The sequence below is a fragment of the Hesperophylax consimilis genome, chromosome 29 (assembly GCF_061612785.1).
Source record: "Hesperophylax consimilis isolate HC1 chromosome 29, BYU_Hcon_1.0, whole genome shotgun sequence".
In the NCBI taxonomy this organism is placed as follows: domain Eukaryota; kingdom Metazoa; phylum Arthropoda; class Insecta; order Trichoptera; family Limnephilidae; genus Hesperophylax; species Hesperophylax consimilis.
In genome coordinates, this window is record NC_142864.1 from 17,681,523 (window position 1) to 17,704,989 (window position 23,467).

The window sequence follows — 23,467 nt, forward strand, 5'->3', positions numbered from 1 at the left end:
TTGCTCCAGCCTCATTTTCGAAAATGTAAGGTCCAATGAATCCGCCGGACCATAAACCGCACCAAACCCTGTATATAGTGTCTCGGGGGTAACGGCTCAATACGGCTCATTTTCAAGTGACAGCAGCCTCAGCATATACAGAGTGTCCTAAAAGTCAACGTTATCCTTTGGAGTTTTCGAGATATTGGCACTTTTATGAATTTCGTACAAATCGATTAGTTTTCGAGTGCCAAAGTTACAAAATTCCATATTTTAAGATAGTAAGAAAACCTTAATAGCACTGCTATAGTTTATAACAGTCCAAAGTAAAACAAACAGTGCCTTTACCGACAATACCTACAATTTGGGAGTCGGGTATGACTACCGCCGCCCCGGGAACCATTCATTGGATAACCAACACCTCTGCCTTAGGTCACCCCGAGTGGTTTGCTTCGTTTGTAACAGTTTCAATTGCTACCCCAGGAATCTAAAATTGACTCATCAGCAAGTATGAACTGATGTTGATTTGCAATTGACCGCCTAGCATCTCGGTTGTGTAGCCGCTCAAACGAGTGCTCATGGATGGGTGTATCTCCAGACGACATTTAACTCCAACGAGTTAGCTAGCTTGATGTTACTGGACATCGTATTCTAAATTATTATTAAATTTTGTGAGATCAATTCCTTGACAAAAAATACATACAAAACATGGCGCCCTACAATATGTAACAAGGTCAGTTCTTATGGTTTATTTAATGTCACAAGATAATCAAGGAAATGTCAGAAAATCAAAGTAACGTAAATTTAATTAAAGCCATTTTTGCGTGACAAGAAATGTCAGTTGGAAATGCTTTTTTAGTATAATAGCATGCACGTTTTGCATACGATTTGCACGGAATTGCGGTGATTTACCGCGTCTGCTGCAAGCTAATCAGACCTCTAATCTCCCCCAGTTGTGTTTCTGCACGATAAGTTCGCGTAATTTACCTAAGGGGGGACCATTGGGTAGAGAAAACTGTGCATTGGGTACATTATATATACATAAATGTTTCTATATTTCAACATGAATGAATTTACAGAAGTTATTAATCAAATTTTATTTATTTATCTATGAGTGACGCATTTAAAGCAGTGTTTCTCAACTGTTATTGTGAATCACATTTGAGAACATTTCAGAACATTTGAACACGTTTCACAAAATTTTGATAACTGTAAGAACAATTTAATTCAGAAAATATTGATCTAAAGTGGCAGAACATTTTGATACTATTTTTCAGAACATTTTGACACATTTCAGAACAATTTGATACCCAACACTACCGACAAATTTCGGATTGTACGGAATCTTTAATTATGAGGAATAATCAACCCTATAAATTTTACCCACATATTATGAAGTAGCGACGGCCTCCGTGGTAAGGCTCTTGACTACGAATCCGGAGGTAAAGGGTTTAAATCCCAGCGTGCACAAGAAACTTTTATTTAATTGATTTGTTTTGTTTTAAATACAACACAAATTAAATTAAATGGCTTTAACCGTGTTTGGTGACCATATCTGAATAGCCAGGTACTTCCCCACCGTCCTCTGCTCTATCGCCCTCCTCTCCCGTCGTATCTTCAGCCTCAAAACACAGTCTCACTGGCTCCCGACGGTTGGGAGCAGTTGGGACTCTTATGTGTTATTCACATAAAAAATATTATACATTATAATATGTTATATTTCTTTTTTAATAAAAAATCATTTGAGCTATTTAATCACACTGAGTGTAAAGTCATATTATTCATTGGTCGACTATGGAAATGATGAAAAATAGACGACTTGAAAAAAGGTTGAGAGCCACTGTTGTAATCAATTAAACAAGTAAGGTTATCTCTTTTCGCATAAAAACTGTATTAAAAACGCGATATCCGTCGAATATTGCCAAACGTTATGTGTATTTATAGTTTATAACCTACACACGTTTCTGATTCTTACGTCACATTTATAAAAATTCTGGACGTCACGTTTGTATCTTCCGGTTTATCAAAATAGTATTGTGGCATGAATAATCTAATAACAAACAAAATGGAATAATATATTTGATATAATCTATCAATCTGATAAATATAAATAAGAATGTAAATGTTGGTTTGCTCAAAATCTCAAATCTCACCGATTGCTTTGAAATTTTGACACAATGCAATTTAACGCAACACAATTATACATATAGATGTCACCTGCGGCAGGTAAAAACATGTTTTTTTGATCAGCGCTATCTGTTGGACGTAAAAGCAACACGCGCGATTGTTTCTCTATCTGCACAGACAGACTTATCCACGGTAACAGGCGGGGTACAGCTAGTACACTAATAATTTTGAAAACAGTGAACCTCAAGTACATAAAAGTTTGTTTCTAATTTTCTCTTACGATATCTAATAAATCAAAACCAAAATTTGCCCTGAAATCATGAGATTTGTAAGTAGGAACTTAAATACCTATTTATTCAATTATAAACCATATATTTAATTTAACATTTTTATATTAAAATAAGGGAATTATACAATTTAATGACATGTCTCTATCTCAATGACAAGTATAAATAAACACGATAATTTCACATTTGAAAAAAAAAGTGTTTACTGAACCATTAAAACGGCCGCCATCTTAAAACGGAACGTACAATTAATTTATAGTGATATTTACAATATAGGTATTCTGTTTCGTTTAGATGTACTTTATTGTAATTCATTTAGATATTATACTATATTCTATTTCATATAGATGTACTGTATTCTATTTAATTTAGATATTATACTTATTCTATTTCATTTAGATGTACTTTATTCTATTTCATTTAGATATTATACTGTATTCTATTTAATTAAGATGTACCGTATTCTATTTCATTTAGATAGTATACTGTATTTTAAGTCATTTAGATGTATTGTATTCTCTTTCATTTAGAGGTACTTTATTCTATTTCATTTAGATATACAGTATTCTATTTTTATTTTGATTTTCATAAAGTTATGATAAGAAACATTTGATTTGTTTATTCTTTCAGTCTTGTGGATTAACTGATAAGGTCTTTAATTAGAGATTTCACCTGTTCTTTGTTATCAATAAAAAACGCACAATCATCAGCTTATCTACAATTAATTAGGTATACTTCATTGAAACTTATATGCTTTTAATTTCCAATTCAATCAATTAACAGCCCTCCACACTAAAGACCAAATTTACTCTGTAAAAATATAGTGAAATCGAAGATATATCTATAAGCTGTAAATCACCATAAATTATGAAAAATATAATTTTAATCACCCTAGTGTAAAATCTATGTAAGGTGGGGCGGTCCGTTAACAAATGAATTGCAATCTATAGAGCACAGGCGGCAGGTAGGTATTAGGCAAGTTCTACCTGTATTACAATGGAAGATGCTTTGAGGAACTGGCGTCATTGATCCCTTCGGCATCGATACATAGTCAGGAAACACGCCAAGTTGTAGAAGCCACTCGTTCTCGAGTTCAACAGCTCGTCTATGGATGATTTTGCCGCCCCATGTTCACCCCTTCCTCCCCTCACAAGGATCCTCCATACAGCATCAGCACCAATGATGACGTAGGCCCAGAGGGAAATTATTTTCATCAGGAAAAAAAAACCTACACACAAGTAGACAACGAAGCGCAAATTTTGCCATTTCACCAGAGTAACGTGAAATTCACAATTTTCGGGCAAATTATGCGAATTTTCTAGTATTTTAAAATAAGAAAATAATATTTTATATTCCAAATGGCCAGGCTGCAAAGTACTAAAATGTTACGTAACATCATATTGTTGCAAAATACCAATGCTTTTCAGAATATAGCACGATTTTCGTAAAAAAATACGCAAAAGATAGAGTCCGTCCGTGATCTCTAATATACAGATGCGATGTGGGCATGCTGAGTCTGCTCTAAGGGAACTGCAGCATTGATCTCCGGTGTACCGGTGTACGTGCGTGAAACTCGACGTACACGAGCGGAACACCCGTTCAAAGTTTATGTTGGCTTCATGAGAACGGGCCGCTTCTTCGACTCGTTTCTGTGCAAGTCGCCTCGAATGAGGAACGAGCTACCGGCATCTGTTCTTCCTCCTACATATAATCCTCTTCAAGACCCGCATTAATAAATCCCTTCCTATATACATGAACCTACCTGAACCCGGTGGCGAAATAGTTCCTCCGCCTTTACACTATACAGACAGGGGCGCTTTTGTGAGGTGTCACATATAAAATAGTTCCTCCGCCTTTACATTATACAGACAGGGGCGCTTTTGTGAGGTGTCACATATAAAATAGTTCCTCCGCCTCTACACTATACAGACAGGGGCGCTTTTGTGAGGTGTCACATATAAAATAGTTCCTCCGCCTTTACACTATACAGACAGGGGCGCTTTTGTGAGGTGTCACATATAAAATAGTTCCTCCGCCTTTACACTATACAGACAGGGGCGCTTTTGTGAGGTGTCATATATAAAATAGTTCCTCCGCCTTTACACTATACAGACAGGGGCGCTTTTGTGAGGTGTCACATATAAAATAGTTCCTCCGCCTTTACACTATATAGACAGGGGCGCTTTTATGAGGTGTCACATATAAAAAAAGAATGAAAATTTGGCGATAAATAACGCGATTTTTAAGGTCAAAGGTCACAAGTAAAAAAATGTATTTTTTTTGCATCCCATATAGCTTGCCCGGCTCTTTTAGCTTGTCTGAAATCACAAATAAATGTTCTAGAATACCTATTATTTAATTACAAAGAAACGGTGTTTACGCAAGTTGGAAAACATCGCCCCTTTTATGCAAATGACTGTCATGAAGAGGCTATCAAATGACTGACTTAAATGTCATCAAGGAATGCTTTACTAATGTGACTTGTCACTGCAATTATCTAAAAAAGGTCACAGTGACTTAAGTCACACTTATTTGTGTCCAACGGAAAACTGAATGTAAATTTTAATATTATGCCGCTTTAGAGAATATTACAAAGTATACCATTTATATTTGATGTACATGCTACATTTGACATTAGAACATCGTTCCTCAAACCTTTGTAAAAAAATATTTATATTACAACCAAATTATTATTATTTTTTTTTACATTAACTCAACACAGGAGGAAAATAATTTCCCTCAGAGCCTGCGTTATCTTTGGGGATGCTGTGTGGAGGGTACAACCCATGTGAATGACGGCCGGCGTGGTCTAGTGGTATACGCTTTTGACTACAGATCCGACGGTCGCGGGTTCGAACCCGGCGTGCGCAAATAAATTTTATTTGATTAATTTGTGTTATTTCACAATTAATTAATTTAAAATAATATATAGTATATTTGCGGCACGTTCCAGAGTGGAAGATACTCTCAGTATCGCCCTGGTGTAAGACCACCATTCAGAATTGAAACGTTGCTTGAAATGGCTTTAGCCGTGTTTGGTGACCAGATCTGAATAGCCAGGTACTTCCCCACCTTCCTCTTCCCCATCTCCCTCCCCTCCCCAATACCCTCAGCCTCACAACATACCCCAATTGGGGATGCCATAGTCTCACTGGCTCCAGACGGGAGCAGTTGGGACTCTTGTGCGGTAATACTGTAAAAAAAAAAAAAAATGTTGTAGGAGGGAGGAAACACAGCGGCCGACAAATAGTTATCACACAGCCGAGCTGTTGAGTCGCAGAAGCGACCCGTTCATTGGGAAGATTGACGTTAGATATGATATTAGGTCACTAATTAAAATATATAATAATGGATCACTTGTATAAAGCAAACATCTCTCGAATGGTAAGCTCTGGTGTCATGAAATATGCACAGATTTTTATAACTTAATTTTTTTTAGTCGACTAATATAACAATTTTTACACAGTTTACATCATAAGCTTTAAGGCCCCGTAGTAAGCGTTCAAATTGGTTTGAAAGGGATATATGTACATACGAATGTAAGAGGGAGCGTGATAATATTTAAAAAATGATAATAATTAAGCGAAAATTGTAAATATATTTAATAAAACACGACTCGTTTTATACAGAGCAAAAATCTGTGGAAAAATGTTTTACTTGCATTTAAAGAAACACTGCGGATTTTTTCATGCCTATAACATATTAAATAACAGAACAAAAGTGTTTTAAATCATTTTCGGAGCTTACTTTGTGATTTTTTTTTTGTGAATTTCATATAATTAACTTTTTGGCATTACAAATGTATAGATATTTTCTTCAAAAATAACATATGTATATTTTTTTTTGGAACTTTAAAACTTTAAGTTAACTAGAAACTTGTTATAAACCAGTAGAAAAATAAGACAAATTGCCAAAATACTTTTTTAAATTTTTCAATTATTGTTAAATCCCCGGTTCATTTCTGATTTATGTAAAAAAGAAACACATTTTGAAGTTAGTTGAACTGAAAAGTTTTTTTAAATGGTGACGAAGCCGAATGTTTATTTTATATGTCCGGAGGATGTGCTAAGAGATAAACATCTCCGCATCCTTACTAGGCACTAGTGATGGCCTTGTAGAGATATACATTTTTTGACAGTCGATTATTTTTAAATTAATCGATTTTTTTTCGAATTTTCAGCTGATATAAACACAACTTTTTCATTTTTAATGTCTCTGGCTAATTTACTGTACCTACCACTACAAATACCTGCATGGCCTTATAGAAATAGTTGAGAAATATGATTTAAACAATAGTAGAAAGAGAAAACACCACGCTTTATACTCAAATCTAAAAGATTACCACAGAAGAATTAAAATGTATAGCTCTAAGAATCTAAAGTATCCACAATTTAGAGCTTTTTTTTCGTTTTCAGTAATTTTAGTTAGAAAAAAGTACGTGAGCCATTTTAAAAACTTTTTATATTTAAAAAAATTATGTTTATCAAAATTGTGTTTATTTCTAATAAAAACAACCAATTTCTTTGGATTTTATGAGATGCGGAAAAACACACAAATTCTCTGTCTCTTTGACAACATCTTTAAGAAATATAACGGTCAATATGCCAGAGGCCTGAGAGGTTAATTAAAATTCATTTGCGCACGCTGAGATACGAATTCACCTCTGAATTCGTAGTCGAGTATCTTTTTCGCTCGAACAAGAGGTCGTCGTTTGATTCGAAACGAATATTTTGATTACGTCCATCACTAATCCAGAATCTTTCATCTATGACACGTCCCCTAAATATGATATAATCTATGCAAATAATGCACCTCATCTATTATTTAAGTATAAAAAATATTAGAGTGCCTACGTGTTGGGAATCCCTGATAGGAATGATGGTGCCATTTGCATTCAGCGCTCGCCCAATTACGCTTTGACAGTCCCGTATTGCTTTATGGGACTGCATGGCACATATTACAGGTCCGGACTGGCCGTGGGATATAATGGGATGTAGCAGCGGGCGCCAAAATTCTTGGGGTCCCCCGAAAAAAGATCGTAAAAGTTCCGTTTACGATAAATTTTAGATAACTTTTCTTTGTGTGGTAGAAAATAATTGATGGAGGTCGTAGTGGTATGCTGAGGTTATCGGTGCAGTTGTGCCTTCAGGAAACTAGTGGAGTAAAGATTCGTTTGTTGAGGATAAAAAGTTCAGTATTGCATTTGTTTTTCATTTACACAATAATTCGAAATCATACAGGTCCCATTTGAGAGCGTAACAAAATCAAGTATTCTGGGCATTCGGGTAATTATGGAGTCAGGAATTGAAATAAATTTGGCGTAAACAAAACAATCTTTAAAATTTAAAATGATGATAATAGAAATAGGAGGAAACGTAAATCTTTCCTGATCTTGATAAAGTGGAATTCTAAAATGAATTAGCTTCATTAATTTATTGTTTTAATACATACGAATAAAGATTGTAGTATTATTTTTTTCTGTGTTATGGCGGTGTTATGTCAGAAACTCAAAAATCCGTAATGCTCGAACTATTAGTTTCACATTTGCAAACGTTAGAATCGCTTCGAGATTCTTTCTCAGTACACCTGCTAATCCAAGATGAATTCGGTTATCTGTGGTGTAAGTTATTCCTGTGTGAAATCTGGTCTATTAAACTCAAATTTAATTTAAGTAAAATTTTCAAAATTTAAACAGTTTGTTTGAAGAGTTCAGACAAGCTACAAAGTACATACCCATACATGATTTATTTATTTTATATAATAGAAACAAACAGCAAATATTGGTTACAGTTTTGAAAGCATTTATAGAAATTAAATATTTCGTTGTGGGTACACATAATATGTTTCCTTGTAATGTCTTGTATGTGGTATGTATATTTAGTAAATACCGGATGAAGTGTGTAGTGTTAGTGTTTAGGTGTGTGTGTGTGTATGTATATTAGGGTGGAGTGACGTTGTATGGGACTTTTTTTTTTAAAGATGCCAGTACTGTAATAGCAAAAAAAAGTTGCCTTTATATAACACCTCTTTCGTCTAAAAAAATCAACTCGATCGAAACATTCCTTTATTCAACAACCAGCACATTTATATTTAGAAAAAAATTGTATGAAAAAAGTCGCTGAAAACTCTGCCAAGCATTATAAACAAGCGATATTCATAACAAAAATACAATTTTATTAGGGGTTTTATAGCTAATAAGGTGCATAACACATGTGAAAATAAAAATAAAATTACCACAGTTTCAAGGCGGGGTCTATTTTTGGTTTTTTGAAGAGGATTATTGATTTTTTATTGTTTTTTTCGTGTTTTTGAGAAACATGTTTTTATATTAAATAAAATACTTTAACAAAGAGAATTTTTTTAAACATTATCGAAGTTTTATAATATTTATCGTGTTTTGAAATGAGATTTGGTGTGAAATTCGGGCATTATATGCCTAGATTTTATTGTCGCCCGAATGAATCCATCTCTTGCTTCAGGCCCAACTGTAGACAACGATGCCTGGGTAACTAATTTGATGCACCTCTCGACTGCTTGAGTGTGGCAGGGAAATCTGGGAAATTCAATACTGTCCTTTTCTTCACCGAAATTATTTATCATTTTGACTAGGTTACTGATTTCGGATAGTATCGGTGGCGGTGTAACTTCGCATTCCTGCCAGTTGATAATATCGTAATATTTACTTGCTGAAAAGTTTATTGTTGGAATAATAAAGTCTCTAACAACAGATGGACTCGGACATCTATCTCGCGCCTTTAATATTCGTCTCAAACCCAATTCTCTTACAATAAGGTTGTCATCCATTATCATGGATAGTAGCGGATTTTCCGGGTGGCAAAATAGGCGTTTCTTTGAATTACTGGATTAATTATATCTCGTAGATCGGTGCTCAAATATCGGGTGAGTTTTATTATAGTAAAAACATGTAATGCCCCATCTTTACACGACGGGTGCCTCTTTATCTCAAACCATGTCGGAGCATATGCTTTAACAACATATTCAGCAAGAATTTTTAGGTTCACTGAAGGGTTAGTTGTTCCTATATATAATTGAAGTATTGAGTTTGCTGTCGTCAACCAGCGTGAGTGACAAATACTACCTGGATGACGCGGACGGTTTGATAAATTTGGTGGGCAGTGACCTGTTGTAACTGCAAAACATATTTCGTACAAGTATTTTTGGTCCGTGCTCAAATTTTTCAATTCCTCTGCGTTGAGTTTGTGCATCTCAAAGTGTATTGGTGAATAATTTATAACGGTTTTTTTAGAGCTGCTTGAAAGAAGTTTTTCAATAGGTCCTGAAAACCCTTTAGGTCCTGTTGTAGCACCATCTAAGTTTTGAAACAAGTGGCGAAGGGGAAGTTCGTTTGCATGCAGCTGACAGATAAACCATTGTAACGGATGACCTAATTCCAATTCCATGAATCTAATAGTTCCATTTTTTTGCCTGTATTGACAGCAGTCCCATCACATCCAATCGCTGATAAATCATTCAAATTAAAACTGTTCATTTTTAAATGGTGTAACATGCTCTTTGCGATGTTTTTGCCAGTTCCTGATGATGGTGTAACATGTCCAACATATTGAGACCCCGGCTCAGATAAAATGGAATAATGTTCTTCTGAAATCGTTCTCCGATGAAAACTAGATGCAAGTCGCATCTAGTTTCTGCGAAATTATCCCCCCCACCTCCACAGCGCTCACAAACTCACTAGTTTAACAGCAATTTATGCAGTGTTTTTTTTTTTAATATAAAACATGTAATGTTCAATAAGGTAAATGCAATTGAAAGTAATGGATATTATTTTATATTTTTGAGACTGTACTCAGATTTTGGGAAAAAAAAGGCTAAATTTACGTTTTTTACGTTACGAAATCGCTAGGTTGTTGAATGAAGACATAAGTTTAGATTTTTTAAAGTATTTTTACGAGAATATGAATGACATGAAGCATCTTTTGGCAGCTATTACAATACAATACAATACCGAGATTTGATTTTTGCAATGTCGCTCCATGCTAATGTATATGCATTGAACAGTTTATATCATTGACATGATGCTCCTTTTAAATATGGGCAGTGAATCCGAAAAAAAGATAATTTTAACAGAAAAAAAAATGCTATTAAAAAATCGGAATTTGTCGGGAATCAGACAGCAAAATAAATCAAAAGTCCCGATGACAGACAACTTGGGATAGGAAATTTCAATCGATAGAAGAGTTATTGAAGCACTTTTTTACAAATCAGGTAAAAATTTTTTTGGGGCACTTTTTAGAGTAAATTCGGTCCTGGATGTTTATACCGTATTTGCGGCTAGGCGTAGTTCCATGCCCAATGCGGATATTTGCCATGCCGGCAGACCGGAAGAACTTAATTAGTTAAGGGGTCTGTCTGTACCAACATTACTAGCTTTATAATCAATCCTACGCCGATAAGTGTGAACAGTTTTTGTTTGCTGCATTTATAAATGAATTTAGTTTTTTTGTACGATCGATGCGTGGCTTAGATAAACGAACCGATTATTCAACGTTTTATATTCTCCTGTATTGTTGACGATTGAGATGTTTTCTAAGTGAATACCGCGCAAGAGTCCCATTTCCAACTTTCCGGAGCCTGTGAGACCAATCGGACCAAGTTTTTTTTGTGCATTACAGATTGATGCAATCCCACTAAAATACACATGAAATATACAAAGCTTCAAATGAAACAGTTTACAATAACTGATATTTTAGAGTTCTTGCCTAAAATGACTTAAAATCTTCAAGGCCAATGTTAAAAATGTCAAGAGACCAAGAGGTATCATTTATTCTTCCGTGTGGAATATAGAGCAAGTCGTGGCGTCGACCCTGACGGTAGTTGTTCGGTACAAACAATTTATAGCATTCCAAGAAGTATGAATGTCAATGAAATAGTTCATGATTTTAAAAGCTGTTACTTGAAGGGTCCCATTTCTCCTAGATTTGAGACTTTCGTAGTGCGTTTCGAAGAGCAAATCTATGTGATGCATAAATCGTGGGTATTCACCATGCGTTCTCATATCAAGATATCTTAGAATTTTTTTTGAATTTGTTCTAATAATTCAATGTATTTTTGCTGGTATGGGGCCCAGACAGCAGAAGCGTATTCTAATTTTGATCGTATAAGGCAGTAGAACATCGATGTCATTGCTTCGGGCTTGAAGAGTTGTTTGCTTATTCTTATCACAAATCCAAGAAGTTTATAACAAGATGATAGCAATCACATTATATGATCTGAAAAAGTAAGTTTGGGATCAAATGTAACACCGAGGACCCTTATGGGTTTCACTGATGACAATATTTCATCATTTAGTTTGTAATCAAATTTGATCGGGTTTTCGGAACGCGTATACGTCATAGTGACACATTTTTTTACATTAAAGGAAAGTTTATTCTCATCTGCCCATGAAGATATTGCGTCTAAATCAAGTTGCAATTTAAAACAATATTGAATGTCGCATATCATCCTGAGCAGTTTAAGATCGTCAGAAAAAAGCAAGCAAGTGGTACTTTGGATGCATTGTTGAACATCATCTATTAATATCAAAAATAGTAGAGGTCCCAAGTTTGACCCCTGTGGTATTCCTGAAAATTCCGGGCATTCCCTGGACTCATGGCCACCTATCAGAGATGTGCTTTATTTCAAATAAATCCATTTCAAATGGAAATGCAAAATGCAAAATGGGTATTTTCCATTTTGCATTTTAAATGCTTTTCTAAAAACCATTTTGCATTTTAAATGCTTTTCTCGATGCATTTTCCATTTTAAATGCTTTTTTGCAACATTCTTCCTTCTATCTTCACTCATCTTTTTTTCATAAGCCCCAAATATCAGCCGGTCCTCAACCTCGCTATGAGAAATAATTTACATTTGTCAAGTTGCTCCCTGGTAGGAGCCCTGGCAATTGAGTGATGCCATTACAAAAAATACTGATTCAAATACTGAACATGGGGCCATGACGCTATAATATTAAATGTTAGATAGCAGTTTCTATGTTTTTACGTTGGCAACATTAGTCCCGCGCAAATATTTGGGGTTTCATAATCTGTAGTCACATGAAACACAATGTTTTGGATTTACCATCATGTAATATGTTTGTTCTACATTGATGTCCATTATTAAATGACAAAATTGTTTAAAAATTCTATAATTATTTTGATTGTTTGACCTGAGAAACCATTTTGCATTTTCAATGCATTTTGAAAATAGGTATTTTGCATTTTGCATTTGAAATGCTTTTCTAAAAACCATTTTGCATTTTGCATTTTCAAATGGAAAAGTTTTGACCCATTTCCATTTTGCATTTCAAATGGTTTTGGGTACCCATTTTGCACATCTCTGCCACCTATACATAAATATGGTGTTCTGTTTTTTAAATACGTTGCAAGAAATTGTATTAGAGGTTGGTCAAAGCCTATTCTATGGATCTTTCGTAAGAGTACGTCGTGATCTACACGGTCGAATGCTTTTGCAAAGTCAGTATAAATCACGTCAGTTTGATATTGTGCGTCCAATTCTTTTGCTACTTTATGTGAAAGTTAGAGGAGATTGGAAATAGTAGTTTTTTTTTACAGAAAACCATGATGATTTCCCCGAAAGAATGGTTTTATTTTATTTGTCAGTTTTTTACAAATTAGGGTTTTCCAATATGAGGTGTTATTTTGAATAGCTCGCTATTTCGGTAAATGTTACTTTTGAAGCTCTCATTTTTTGACATTTGACAAGTAGAAACTACGCCATTAATAAAAATGGAACGATACACGCTTCAACAACGCATTAAAATTATTAAAATTCACATGAGTGAATCAAATGCAAATTATCTTGAGTGATGAAGCCAATTTCCACCTCGGTGTTGTTTCCACAATTGTCGCATCTGGGGCTCGGAAAACCCAAGAGTTATTATTGAAAAGCCTTTCTCTCAACGTGTGACTGTTTAGTGCGGTTTATGGTCCGGCGGAGTCATTGGACCTTACTTTTCTGAAAACGAGGCTGGAGCAACAGTGACGGTGAATGGATTGCGCTATCGAGAGATGATGAATGATTTTTTCTGGCCGGAATTGGATGGTATTGATCTGGACAACGTTTACTTTCAACAAGACGGCGCTACCTGCCACACAAGAAACGAAACCATTGATATTTTACGATTGAATATAAAAATAACACCTCTTATTGGAAAACCCTGTACATTTCTCAAACCACACCGGATAGTTGACATTTACTTTGCGTGGTTTTTTTATGGGTGCACACAGATTAAAAATACTACTCAATACTGAGTAAAAATATTCCACTGCATCATCAACAGATTTTATGTAATGTAAATATTTCCAGTCAAAAAAGTTAATATTTGTTGAAGTGAATTCTTTCGAAAAAGGATTTTGATTTGCGGAGTTTGATGAACTGTCGATAGATGGCTCCGCTAGTCCGGCCCGGCGAAAGCGAAGAGCGAAGTTGTGAGGAAGAAGGGATTTTGGAAGGGAAGGAGATGGGTAAGAGAAAGGTTGAGAAGCATCTGGATATTCAAAACTGGTCACCAAATGAATAAATACGGCCATCGAACATTCACTTATCTTCTACCTTCTATATTTAATAAGATGCCAATGGATGTAAGAAGCTAATCAACCTGTACAACTGAATTAAAAAAAAAAAACTAAAAAAATGCTTATATGTCCACGTGTGTATGAGATTGATTATTTATTTATTTGTTAAGACATACACAGTACAATAAGATACAGTTAGATATTTTTCGTTATTACATAGTTATAGTAGCTATTACGTATGTCCATAAAATATCATTGCGTAATTTCGCCTGAGATTGTTATAAAAGGAAGGAAGTGTGTGGATAGATAATAATAAATGATTTGAAAACAAGAATTATAATAAGCTCACGAATTGAAATTGACTGTTAATACATAGAAGTTTTGAAAAATGATGTAAAAATATTTTTGAAATATGTCATGTTAAGAAATTTAAAAAATTAGTTTTGTATGTTAGAAAGGAATCACGAAAGATGTCTAAATGTAGTAATTTTTCGTAATGGGTGTATGTTGTGATTGCGCGAGTAATTACTGAGTTGTTTGCTGCCTTGGTATTGTTGGCTTCAATATGAAATAGTGTAGTGTGCCTGTAACGCCTCGTTGGAACATTTAAACCAATGACGGATAGCAATTCGGGACTATCGATTTTATTATTTAGCAGATTATTTATAAATTACAATTAAATGTTGATAGAATGCATTGTCTTCGCCAACGGGTCTATCTGGCGAGTTTCAGCTCGATCGCATGTCGGGAAGTGTGTTAATTTCCACTTTCAAGACTTGAATTAATTCATTTATTTTTTTATTCATTCGAGAAAACAACATAAGAATATTATACCAGCGCAGACCCGCGAAAAATTATGGAATATTATAATTGTAGGTTTTGTGAAATTTTTTTGAAACTTACTATCGATCTCCCGGGCGTTGCCCGGGCTTTGTGCAGAATTTGTCGAAATTTAATCAGTGATTTTCGTCTTAATTTGTACGTCAAATGTTCGAAAATTCGTAGAGTAGCATTCAAATACTGCTTTAGGGGGTAGGAAAATGAAATGGGGGGTGGTTTTTAGAAATCTTATTTAGACAGTTGTTTTGTTTGTAGGTCAAGTGTGCAAATTTTAATCAAACTCGGAATAAAACTGTTGATTTTTATACAAATCAAATCCACACCGCCCGCCACAAACAGACAATCAACTTTATATAATAGAAGATATTTATTGCAGTTTGTTCCTGATGTGCCTAAATGGCGCAATGGTAAAGAACCTACACACGATTTCAAGCTTACAGGGCCTCGATTCTTGACGAATTCATTCCACTCGAACGACGAGTGGTTCGATACACTAGTATGTACCGTCGACGATACTCAAGAATAATAATGTCGACCAATGTATGTTCGACGGCGATTGCGAGCAAGATGGATTGGAGAATTACCCAGGTTAGCTTCTCGTTTGCGTGAGAACGTATGAACTGTGCAACAAACACTCTATTATCTCTGTACGCTGTTATTACAGAAGTAATTGTTTTAATGAAGGTTTGGAGAGATGGGGGGAAGAAGAAAGAAAGAGAAGGACATAGAAAGAGCTCAGAAGGAGGTGAAACATTAAAACTGAAGATAATGAAGATAACTGATAGTGAAATATTAACAACTAGGAAGACCAATGTTTGTTTCATTGTTGTGCAATGCATTATTTCTCTCGTGTTATATAAAGCATGGTTCAGGTAAAATCTCCCATTTTTCTCATCTTCCCCCTACAAAATCTACAGGTGAACTCACAAAATTTTACTATAAAATATAATAATATTTCATAATTACAGCTCCCCTGAGGTGATTTTTCACGAAAACAGCGCTATATAAATTAGCCAAATATTATTATTATAATTTAAAACAAAAATAAATAAAATAGCACATATCCCTACTAGATATTTGTTGTACATTTTGGTTTAAAAAATAAAACAATAATTAGTTTGGTTTGGTTTTTCTTAAGCTTATTCAATGTCGAGAGAGGCTGTCGACGCGCGGAAGCAATTTCAAACCAATTCACAAGAGTAGGTGGTATGAAATTTTAGGTTTTTTTTTCAGAATACGCATCCCCTAGTGAACGCATTTAAAATAGTCTTGATTAATGAATCTGTGAATTCCTGAAGCGCATAGCAACGAATTTTCGTTAGAGAATGTTGCGAAGTGAGTTAGCTAAGAGCTTCACAGATGCACTCATAGAGGGCAGTGCAAAGAGCTTGCTTGGAAGTCCGCAAGATGGCAGCTAGTAGTCAGTAGTCGCTAGGGCCAGTTAGGCTGCTTCCAGACAAACTTAGTGTTTACAGATCTCATTTAGCCAGTTCCTAGTTAGGTCGACTATCGAGTAACTATTGTAATACGCTAAGTATTGAATCCTTTCACGAGTTGGAGAACTGTTTGTGGGAACACAACAGAGAATAATGACTCAAAACCTCCACATCTCCAATGCGTAGACAGGCTAAAATTATAATTATTATCCTCCCAGACTACGTTCATTTTCCCAGACAGAATAAATTGAAACCAACCCTCTCCGAGAGGGGTGAGGTTGCGTTTCCTCTGACGCTAGGGGAGAAAACAGAACAAAGCAAATCCCTATGAGTATGAGGTCATGATACTAAATAGGAATAGGGGTAAGCGCGTGACATCACATAGCACGTATTAAAGGCAAACAACCCTCTAGGGGTGGTAAGTATACGAATATGTTAAAGTTCCCAGAAGGGATGTTATAGCTTTCGAATATTTAATAATTTTATTTACCTAGGTTGCTATTTGAATAAAGAATGATTATAAGCAATAATTAGTCGCCTGAAATATCCATAAAAAATTGAAAATATCTCCCGGATAAAAATTAATGCCGCCGACGGGAATTGAACCCGCACCTTCTAATGTCCGGTAAGGTGCTCTGAACCACTGAGCTACGTCGGCTTATTGCCAACCCACCAAATAAGTCAATATGTACTAGTGCTTCAATCAACAATTACTGCTTACTATATTTTTCACCTGTAAACAACCAATTTTATTTTTGTGGGAAAGGCTTTGTTAGTGCTAAATTTCCCACTCCAATTTGTATGGATATTTCAGGCGATTAATTATTGCTTATAATTATTTGTTATCCATTGTGCTATGCATAAAAAACTTTGTATTATAAACATTAGTTTATCATTAAAAAATAATGCTCAAAATCTCCCAAATATTAGATTTTACAGAGATTTATAGAGGACTGAACGCGGTTGGCGCTACCAAGAATTGTCCAAAGAAGCGAAGCTAGCCGTCCATAATGAAGTGCAGTGGTAAATAACAGTGAAACATGGAACTGGCAGAGGTAGAATGAAAGCAAACTAAACTTTGTAAAAATAATTCCCTGATGCGTGGTGAAACCATGTATGATCGTGTGACTAATATGGTGACTCCAAAAGAATGCAAGGTTGATGTAAGCTTAAGAAAGTGAGATCAAGAAAGGGACGCTTAGATAGTTTGGGCATGTAGAGCGAATGAACGAAGAAAGGAGTTCAAGGAGAATATATGACGCGAATCTGGATTTCAAGATCGGGTCAAGTCAGGGATGTCCGAGGAAGACATGGCACGATCAAGTGAACCAAATAGTTTAGATGGGCCATGTCGAGAATCAGGATAATAGAAGAGATGTTTATGAGATGATATATGAATGCGAATGAAGCGAGGAGCTGGTAGGGGGGCATAATTGACCGTTTCCCTTTCTGAAATTTGTCGATAAATGAATCTGTCAGTATACAGGCGACTCGCATTGTAATATCACCTTTTAATCTGCAAAAATAAAATCGGGTTACGAACGATTATATTTTTGCAATGACGCGCTAATTGCTCGCTGCGTAATCAAAAGTTCGGGCTAATTTCCAAAACTAAATATGTTGTTACACTATTCAGTTAGACACTTTTACAAATGTGTAGTAATTTACCCACCTCACTCATTTTTAGCGTCGCTACGCAACCCGATTTGAAAGCGGTTCGGTTTTTAAACTGTTTCTACGAAAATTCAGATCCTGCGCTGAAAAGTCTCACAATGGACTGCGCTTCAAACAGTTACCTGACTTTACCAAACTTTACTTTACTGTGCAGAATTTGGTTATTTCAATGTGCACCCTTCTGCGTTCAACGTACGACTGATATCATAGATTATTCAAAGCATTCTCTAACCCCCCTGGTGCCAAAAATATGGTCATGTTGTTTGGTTCCAGCTCGTCGAAATGATACCCGGATTTCATGCAAGGGCCAGTCTACCAATTTGGATATCTATGGTGTGAAAGAATTTTAAATTCATCACAATTTAAAAAATATTCACCCTTATCGTTGCGCCCCACAAATTAATCGTTGTTTTTCGACACTTGCCGCTAATTAACGAGGCTCCAATTCGTTCCCAACCTTCCCCACCCCTCTCACTCCCGATTAATTGGCAGGTGCGGTCTCCTAATGAATTAATTCCTAACCCAACACAACCAACCATGACCGGGCTAATAATTTATTCGTTTTATGGTTCTGGTTTATGGAAATAGCTGTTTTTTAATCAGAATAAACACCAACGTCCTCTGTAATGCTTGTAAAGATACGAAGGTCTGTTGAACTTATATTATTGGACTCTGTTTTGATTACAATGCTGTTGAGGAACTTTCTGATTAACTAAATTTGACCACCGTGGTCGAGCGGTAAGACTCTCGACTAGCAGGTCGAAGGTCACCTGTTCAAATCCCGACGTTGGTAAGTAAATTTTATTTGATTGATTTGTGTTATTTCACAATTTTATTCATTTTAACAATATGAGATATATTTGAGGCACGTTTTAGAGTAGAAGATACTCTCAGTATAGCTCTGGTGTAACACCATCATTCAGAATTTAAACGATGCTTGAAATGGCTTTAGCCGTGTTTGTTTCCCACCGTTCTACTCCCCACCTCTTTTCCATTCCCACTACCTTCATCAGCCTCGCAACAGTTGCGACTCTTGTGCGGTATTCTCGATTAGCAACCCGGAGGTCACGGGTTTAAATCTCTTCTTAGTTATACGTTTATTACAGACTATTTTTTTAAAATTTATCTTTACATATGCTTAATACGGGAAAATTTTGAATTTCAATGGAAACTAAGCTACGCATTAGAATGCCTCTATACGGGAAACAATTATGTGTTTTAAATTTGTTAAATCTTTTTAGTCTAATGTTTTATTTCTGTCTTGTATGATGTGTGTGGAGAACTTTGTTGTAAAAACTTACTACAAATACCGATAGTACATACTACGTTTGGTCAACGAAACTTTTAATACTTTGCGACAAGACTCAACAATATTCTTCCAGACAACATAAAACAATGTGATTCACAAAAAAATTTCAAAGATAATGTAAAAATTTGGATCAAAAATAAGAATAGGGCCTTCACCGGTACATTCACCCAAATTCGCAGTTATTGAAGTCACCACATTATTGAGCGAATACATCTTAATACAAGTATAGGTATGTTCAAAGGTATTAGGAACTAACACGAAAAATTCTGCCTCAACACAGGCTAGCCTAGTGAGGCGGTATTTGAGAAACCTCAACTGTACTTTTATTTTCTTTTTACCTTCACAATATTATGTTTGTATTTTTTTGTTAATTTTATAACCTTAAATATAAAAGTTACAAATCAATGTACACCATAATATGTATGTATAGTTGTAATGTGTAAACTTTCCCAAATAAAGATATTATTATTATTAGTTTGTCTTTAAAGTCAGTTGGTAGTAAAAATAGTAGAAAAAAACAAAAAAGTTTTAGAAAATTCTTAGCACTCATTATATTTTTATTTATTTATTTATTGTTTAGGAACATTTACAGACTATTAACATGAAAAAAAATCATTAGATAAGCGCTGCAAAAAAAAAACGTATATGTCAACAGTCCACTTAAAAATGTTCACATCATGCACAGATTAAGTGTCATTATACACTATGTATTAACAAAAAATATATAAACAGCAAAACGTGAGCAAAGGCAAAAAAAGGAGATATCAGAAACAAAACATACAGATAAATATATGATCCAAAAAAACAAGAGAAACAAAAATAAAACAGAAAACAAATAGAGTAAATAAAAAAAAAACAACAAACATTCACAATCTATTGCTAATTTGCTTTTTAAAATAAGTGAGACTATTTGCATATATATCTATGTAGTTACACTCAATAGAATTGTACAGACATTATATTATATTATATCATTAAGAATTTTCCGTATTGCTTTATATTTATTACACTTCAAAATTTGTCTCGTTCCTTTATTCTGAATTGTTTTTGAAGTTTTTTTAAGCTACCTAAATTATTACAACAAAAGTATACTAGAAGTTATCATCAAAAGTGGATTAGGAGTGAAGTGGAGAGATAGTATAGCGATGAAGGTGGGTATTGAGTTTCGAACTTACTCGATGATTCCGTCTTCAGTGAAGTGAGATACGAATATATCGATCTGCCGACATAATATCGGGGAGAACCCTGCGGCAGACCGAAAAATGTCTTGAATGAGTGAAGTGGAGAGATCATAATTTTTAGAAGGTGGGTATCGAACTTACTTGATGATTCCGTCTTCAATGTAGACGTCAGCATCTTGCATACCGTCATCGTTGACCACCTTGCCGTTTTTGATCAGCAGACGGTTCTGGGAACTCTGTAAATAAAGAAGAAAACAATCTGTTAATGGCGTTTTTCATCTTCTTAATCTTCCTCTTCCGATATCAAACACACTAATTATTTCAGACGTTCAACAAATTCAAATTTGCTTTGAAATTTTGGAAATTAGTATTGATGTGTTGGACACTTCAGGGGATTTGATGGTAAGGAGATGCGAATGAAAGATGCGTGTGGTATCCTAGCAGTTTCTTTATTGAGGTAGTCGAATTACAAAGTTCACGTAGAGTAGCCAGAGTAGTCACAGTTATTGCTGACGACAAACAACGATGTAGTCATTAGTTGATGTGCATCACGATGGGATGCATGTAGGCCACATCACGGTGGGATGTGTATCCGTGGTCCATGATCACGACGATGAAGTCGGAGTCTCTATGGTGTCCATCAAACCATGGGTCTTCATGGTACTCCAGTGTGAAGTAAGCCAAAGGTATGGTGGACCCGGTTGGCTCATGATTAATAGACTGACTCTAGGTACAGAGGTGTGGTATTTATATAGAAGTCACACGCGCTTAGTAAAGTCTAGAACCTTTCAGGCCGTAGTCTAGAACCTGCCGCTAGTAAGTACCTAACTAAAATAACATAACACATTGATTTCAGAAAATTATTTTCTGAAATAATAACACACAATATTTTTTACCTTTTTTCGAATCAAGTATTGGACTGAATTTCATCTAAAGCCTTTCCTTTTTATGAGAATTTTATTTATGATATTGCTCACGAGATGCTTTCCGCACTGCGGTATAAATGTATAACGTTATGATATACGTCAAGGTAGGGGCTGTAGGAAGGTTGTTTTTTAAATTAACTCCAATTATATATGAGGTAAAAAATTTCGCTTACGCCATGTTTGAGGATGCTACGAGGATGTTTTTAAGTAAGGTTGCTGGTTAGTACATACACTTGTCACTTATCTATCAAATTCCAATGTTCTGGGAAGGAAAAAGTTGTGAGGGGTGTGTCCAGGAGAGACGAATGTTTGAATTCATCCCTCCTTGCGGTGAAAGGCGGTGTGTCGAGAGAGTCCGGCTTGATAGATCAAAGGATCAATCCTGCCTCCACACAATTCATGGGCAGACGGATCATAAGAAAGTGAGTAGGTACTGCTGATTTATTCAAATTATTGATAATCTGGTTAAAAATGGGACTGCAGGCCGCTTCCTGATAAGCTTTTAGTAAATTCGTAATAATATCGGAAAACGTGTTTGTTTAGTAAAATATAACGATGAAATGCGAAAATGTTAGGATTAACACGTGTTCCGACATCGTGACAAAACATTAGTATTTTACAAAATTTTTATCAGGATACCTATAAATTCATTCGTTACTGCAATCCCGTTTTTAACCGGATTCTGAATAATTTGAAGAGATTCTTAATAATTAGCAATATTTTTTTATCAGTATGTTTTCTACGTGCGGTGCAAAGACCTGGACAAACCTCACTCCGTGAACCCGTGTACCCCTACTAAGTGACCAAATGTAGCGACGTACTGGGGGTAACCTATGGCAGAGGTGTTGGTTATCGAATGAATGGTTTCCAGGACCGCGGTACCTCGGTATCCATACCCGCCACCCGATTATTCAAAAGCTACATTACAAATAGAAAACAAATAGTAAAAATTGGTAATAAATCTAGCCAACCACTTGACATAAAATTTGGTGTGCCCCAGGGTAGCGTTTTGGGTCCGATCTTGTTTTTAATTTACGTTGACCACTTGTGCAATATAGAAACCGATGGTGAAATTATAAGTTTTGCCGATGACACCGCGTTATCAACTGTAGATGTTACAAATGAAGAAAACTGGGAGCAAACTCAGCAAACATTTAACAAAGCTTAAGCTGCTTTATACAATATCAAGAAATGGCTAAATTTAAACACACTTACCCTGAATGGGAAGAAAATTAAACATATTGCATTCAAAATAAGCAACACGGAAGATGAATTATCGAACTTCAGTATAAAAATCAACGATTGCCAAGATATAAAACGACTATGCGACTGTCCGTCATTAGAAAAAGGTCAACCACATAAGTTATCTAGGCATAGAAATCGATAAAAATCTTAAATGGATAGAACATATAAACTGTACAACTAACAATTTCAAAGAAACTTACACACTTTTTTAAAACAAATATGTTCATGTCAAAAGAGAATCATCAGAATCTACGTGGTCATATGTCAATCTTTATTAGAATATGGAACACTTGGATGGGGAAGTGCAAATTCACTTTAAATCTAATTATAACGCAAAAAGCTATCTTGAAAATACTACTCAAAGTACCTATCAGAACTTTCTCTGACCATATTTTTTAATAATCTAAACATCATGTCACTTAAACAACTCTATGCTAAAACCTTCATTAAACTCACAAAAAATACTCTTGGTCTACTAACGAACATACCTAACAAAATCACTAGATCCTACAATTGAAAATACATCCAACAAGCAAAAACGAAGACAATGGACAAAGAAATTTCATTTACTACGGCATAAAACTTTATAACAAATTACCCCTCTCCTACAAAAAACAAACCAATATCAATAAATTCAAAGCGTTCGTAAAACATTGGATTTGGGACACAGGGAGACACGAAATTGATAGGACATTACAACCAAACACAGACTGATTGAAGTGAGATACATTATATTATATAAAAATTTAATAAAATAAAATAAAATGATGAAAACGTTAAATGTCTTTCCCAGCACGGGAAATCCCAGTGGGGAAAACATTACGAAAGACAATTATTTAAAAAAAAAATAAAAATGGGGATTGCTATTGCTTGCAGTCATAAATGCTGGTGACTCGTTCAGTGACAATATT

The 23,467-nt window shown here is 35.1% G+C and overlaps 1 protein-coding gene across 2 annotated transcripts in view; it reads right to left on the reverse strand.

The window, feature by feature from the left end:
- Window positions 1–23,467, reverse strand: part of CRMP (Collapsin Response Mediator Protein) — a 104,160-nt gene that overhangs the window by 28,287 nt on the left and 52,406 nt on the right. For both annotated transcript variants that reach the window (XM_089649320.1, XM_089649319.1), the window contains exon 2: window positions 20,527–20,621. In XM_089649320.1, coding sequence (XP_089505446.1) covers window positions 20,527–20,621 — 95 coding nt within the window. The remainder of the gene's footprint in view (window positions 1–20,526; window positions 20,622–23,467) is intronic.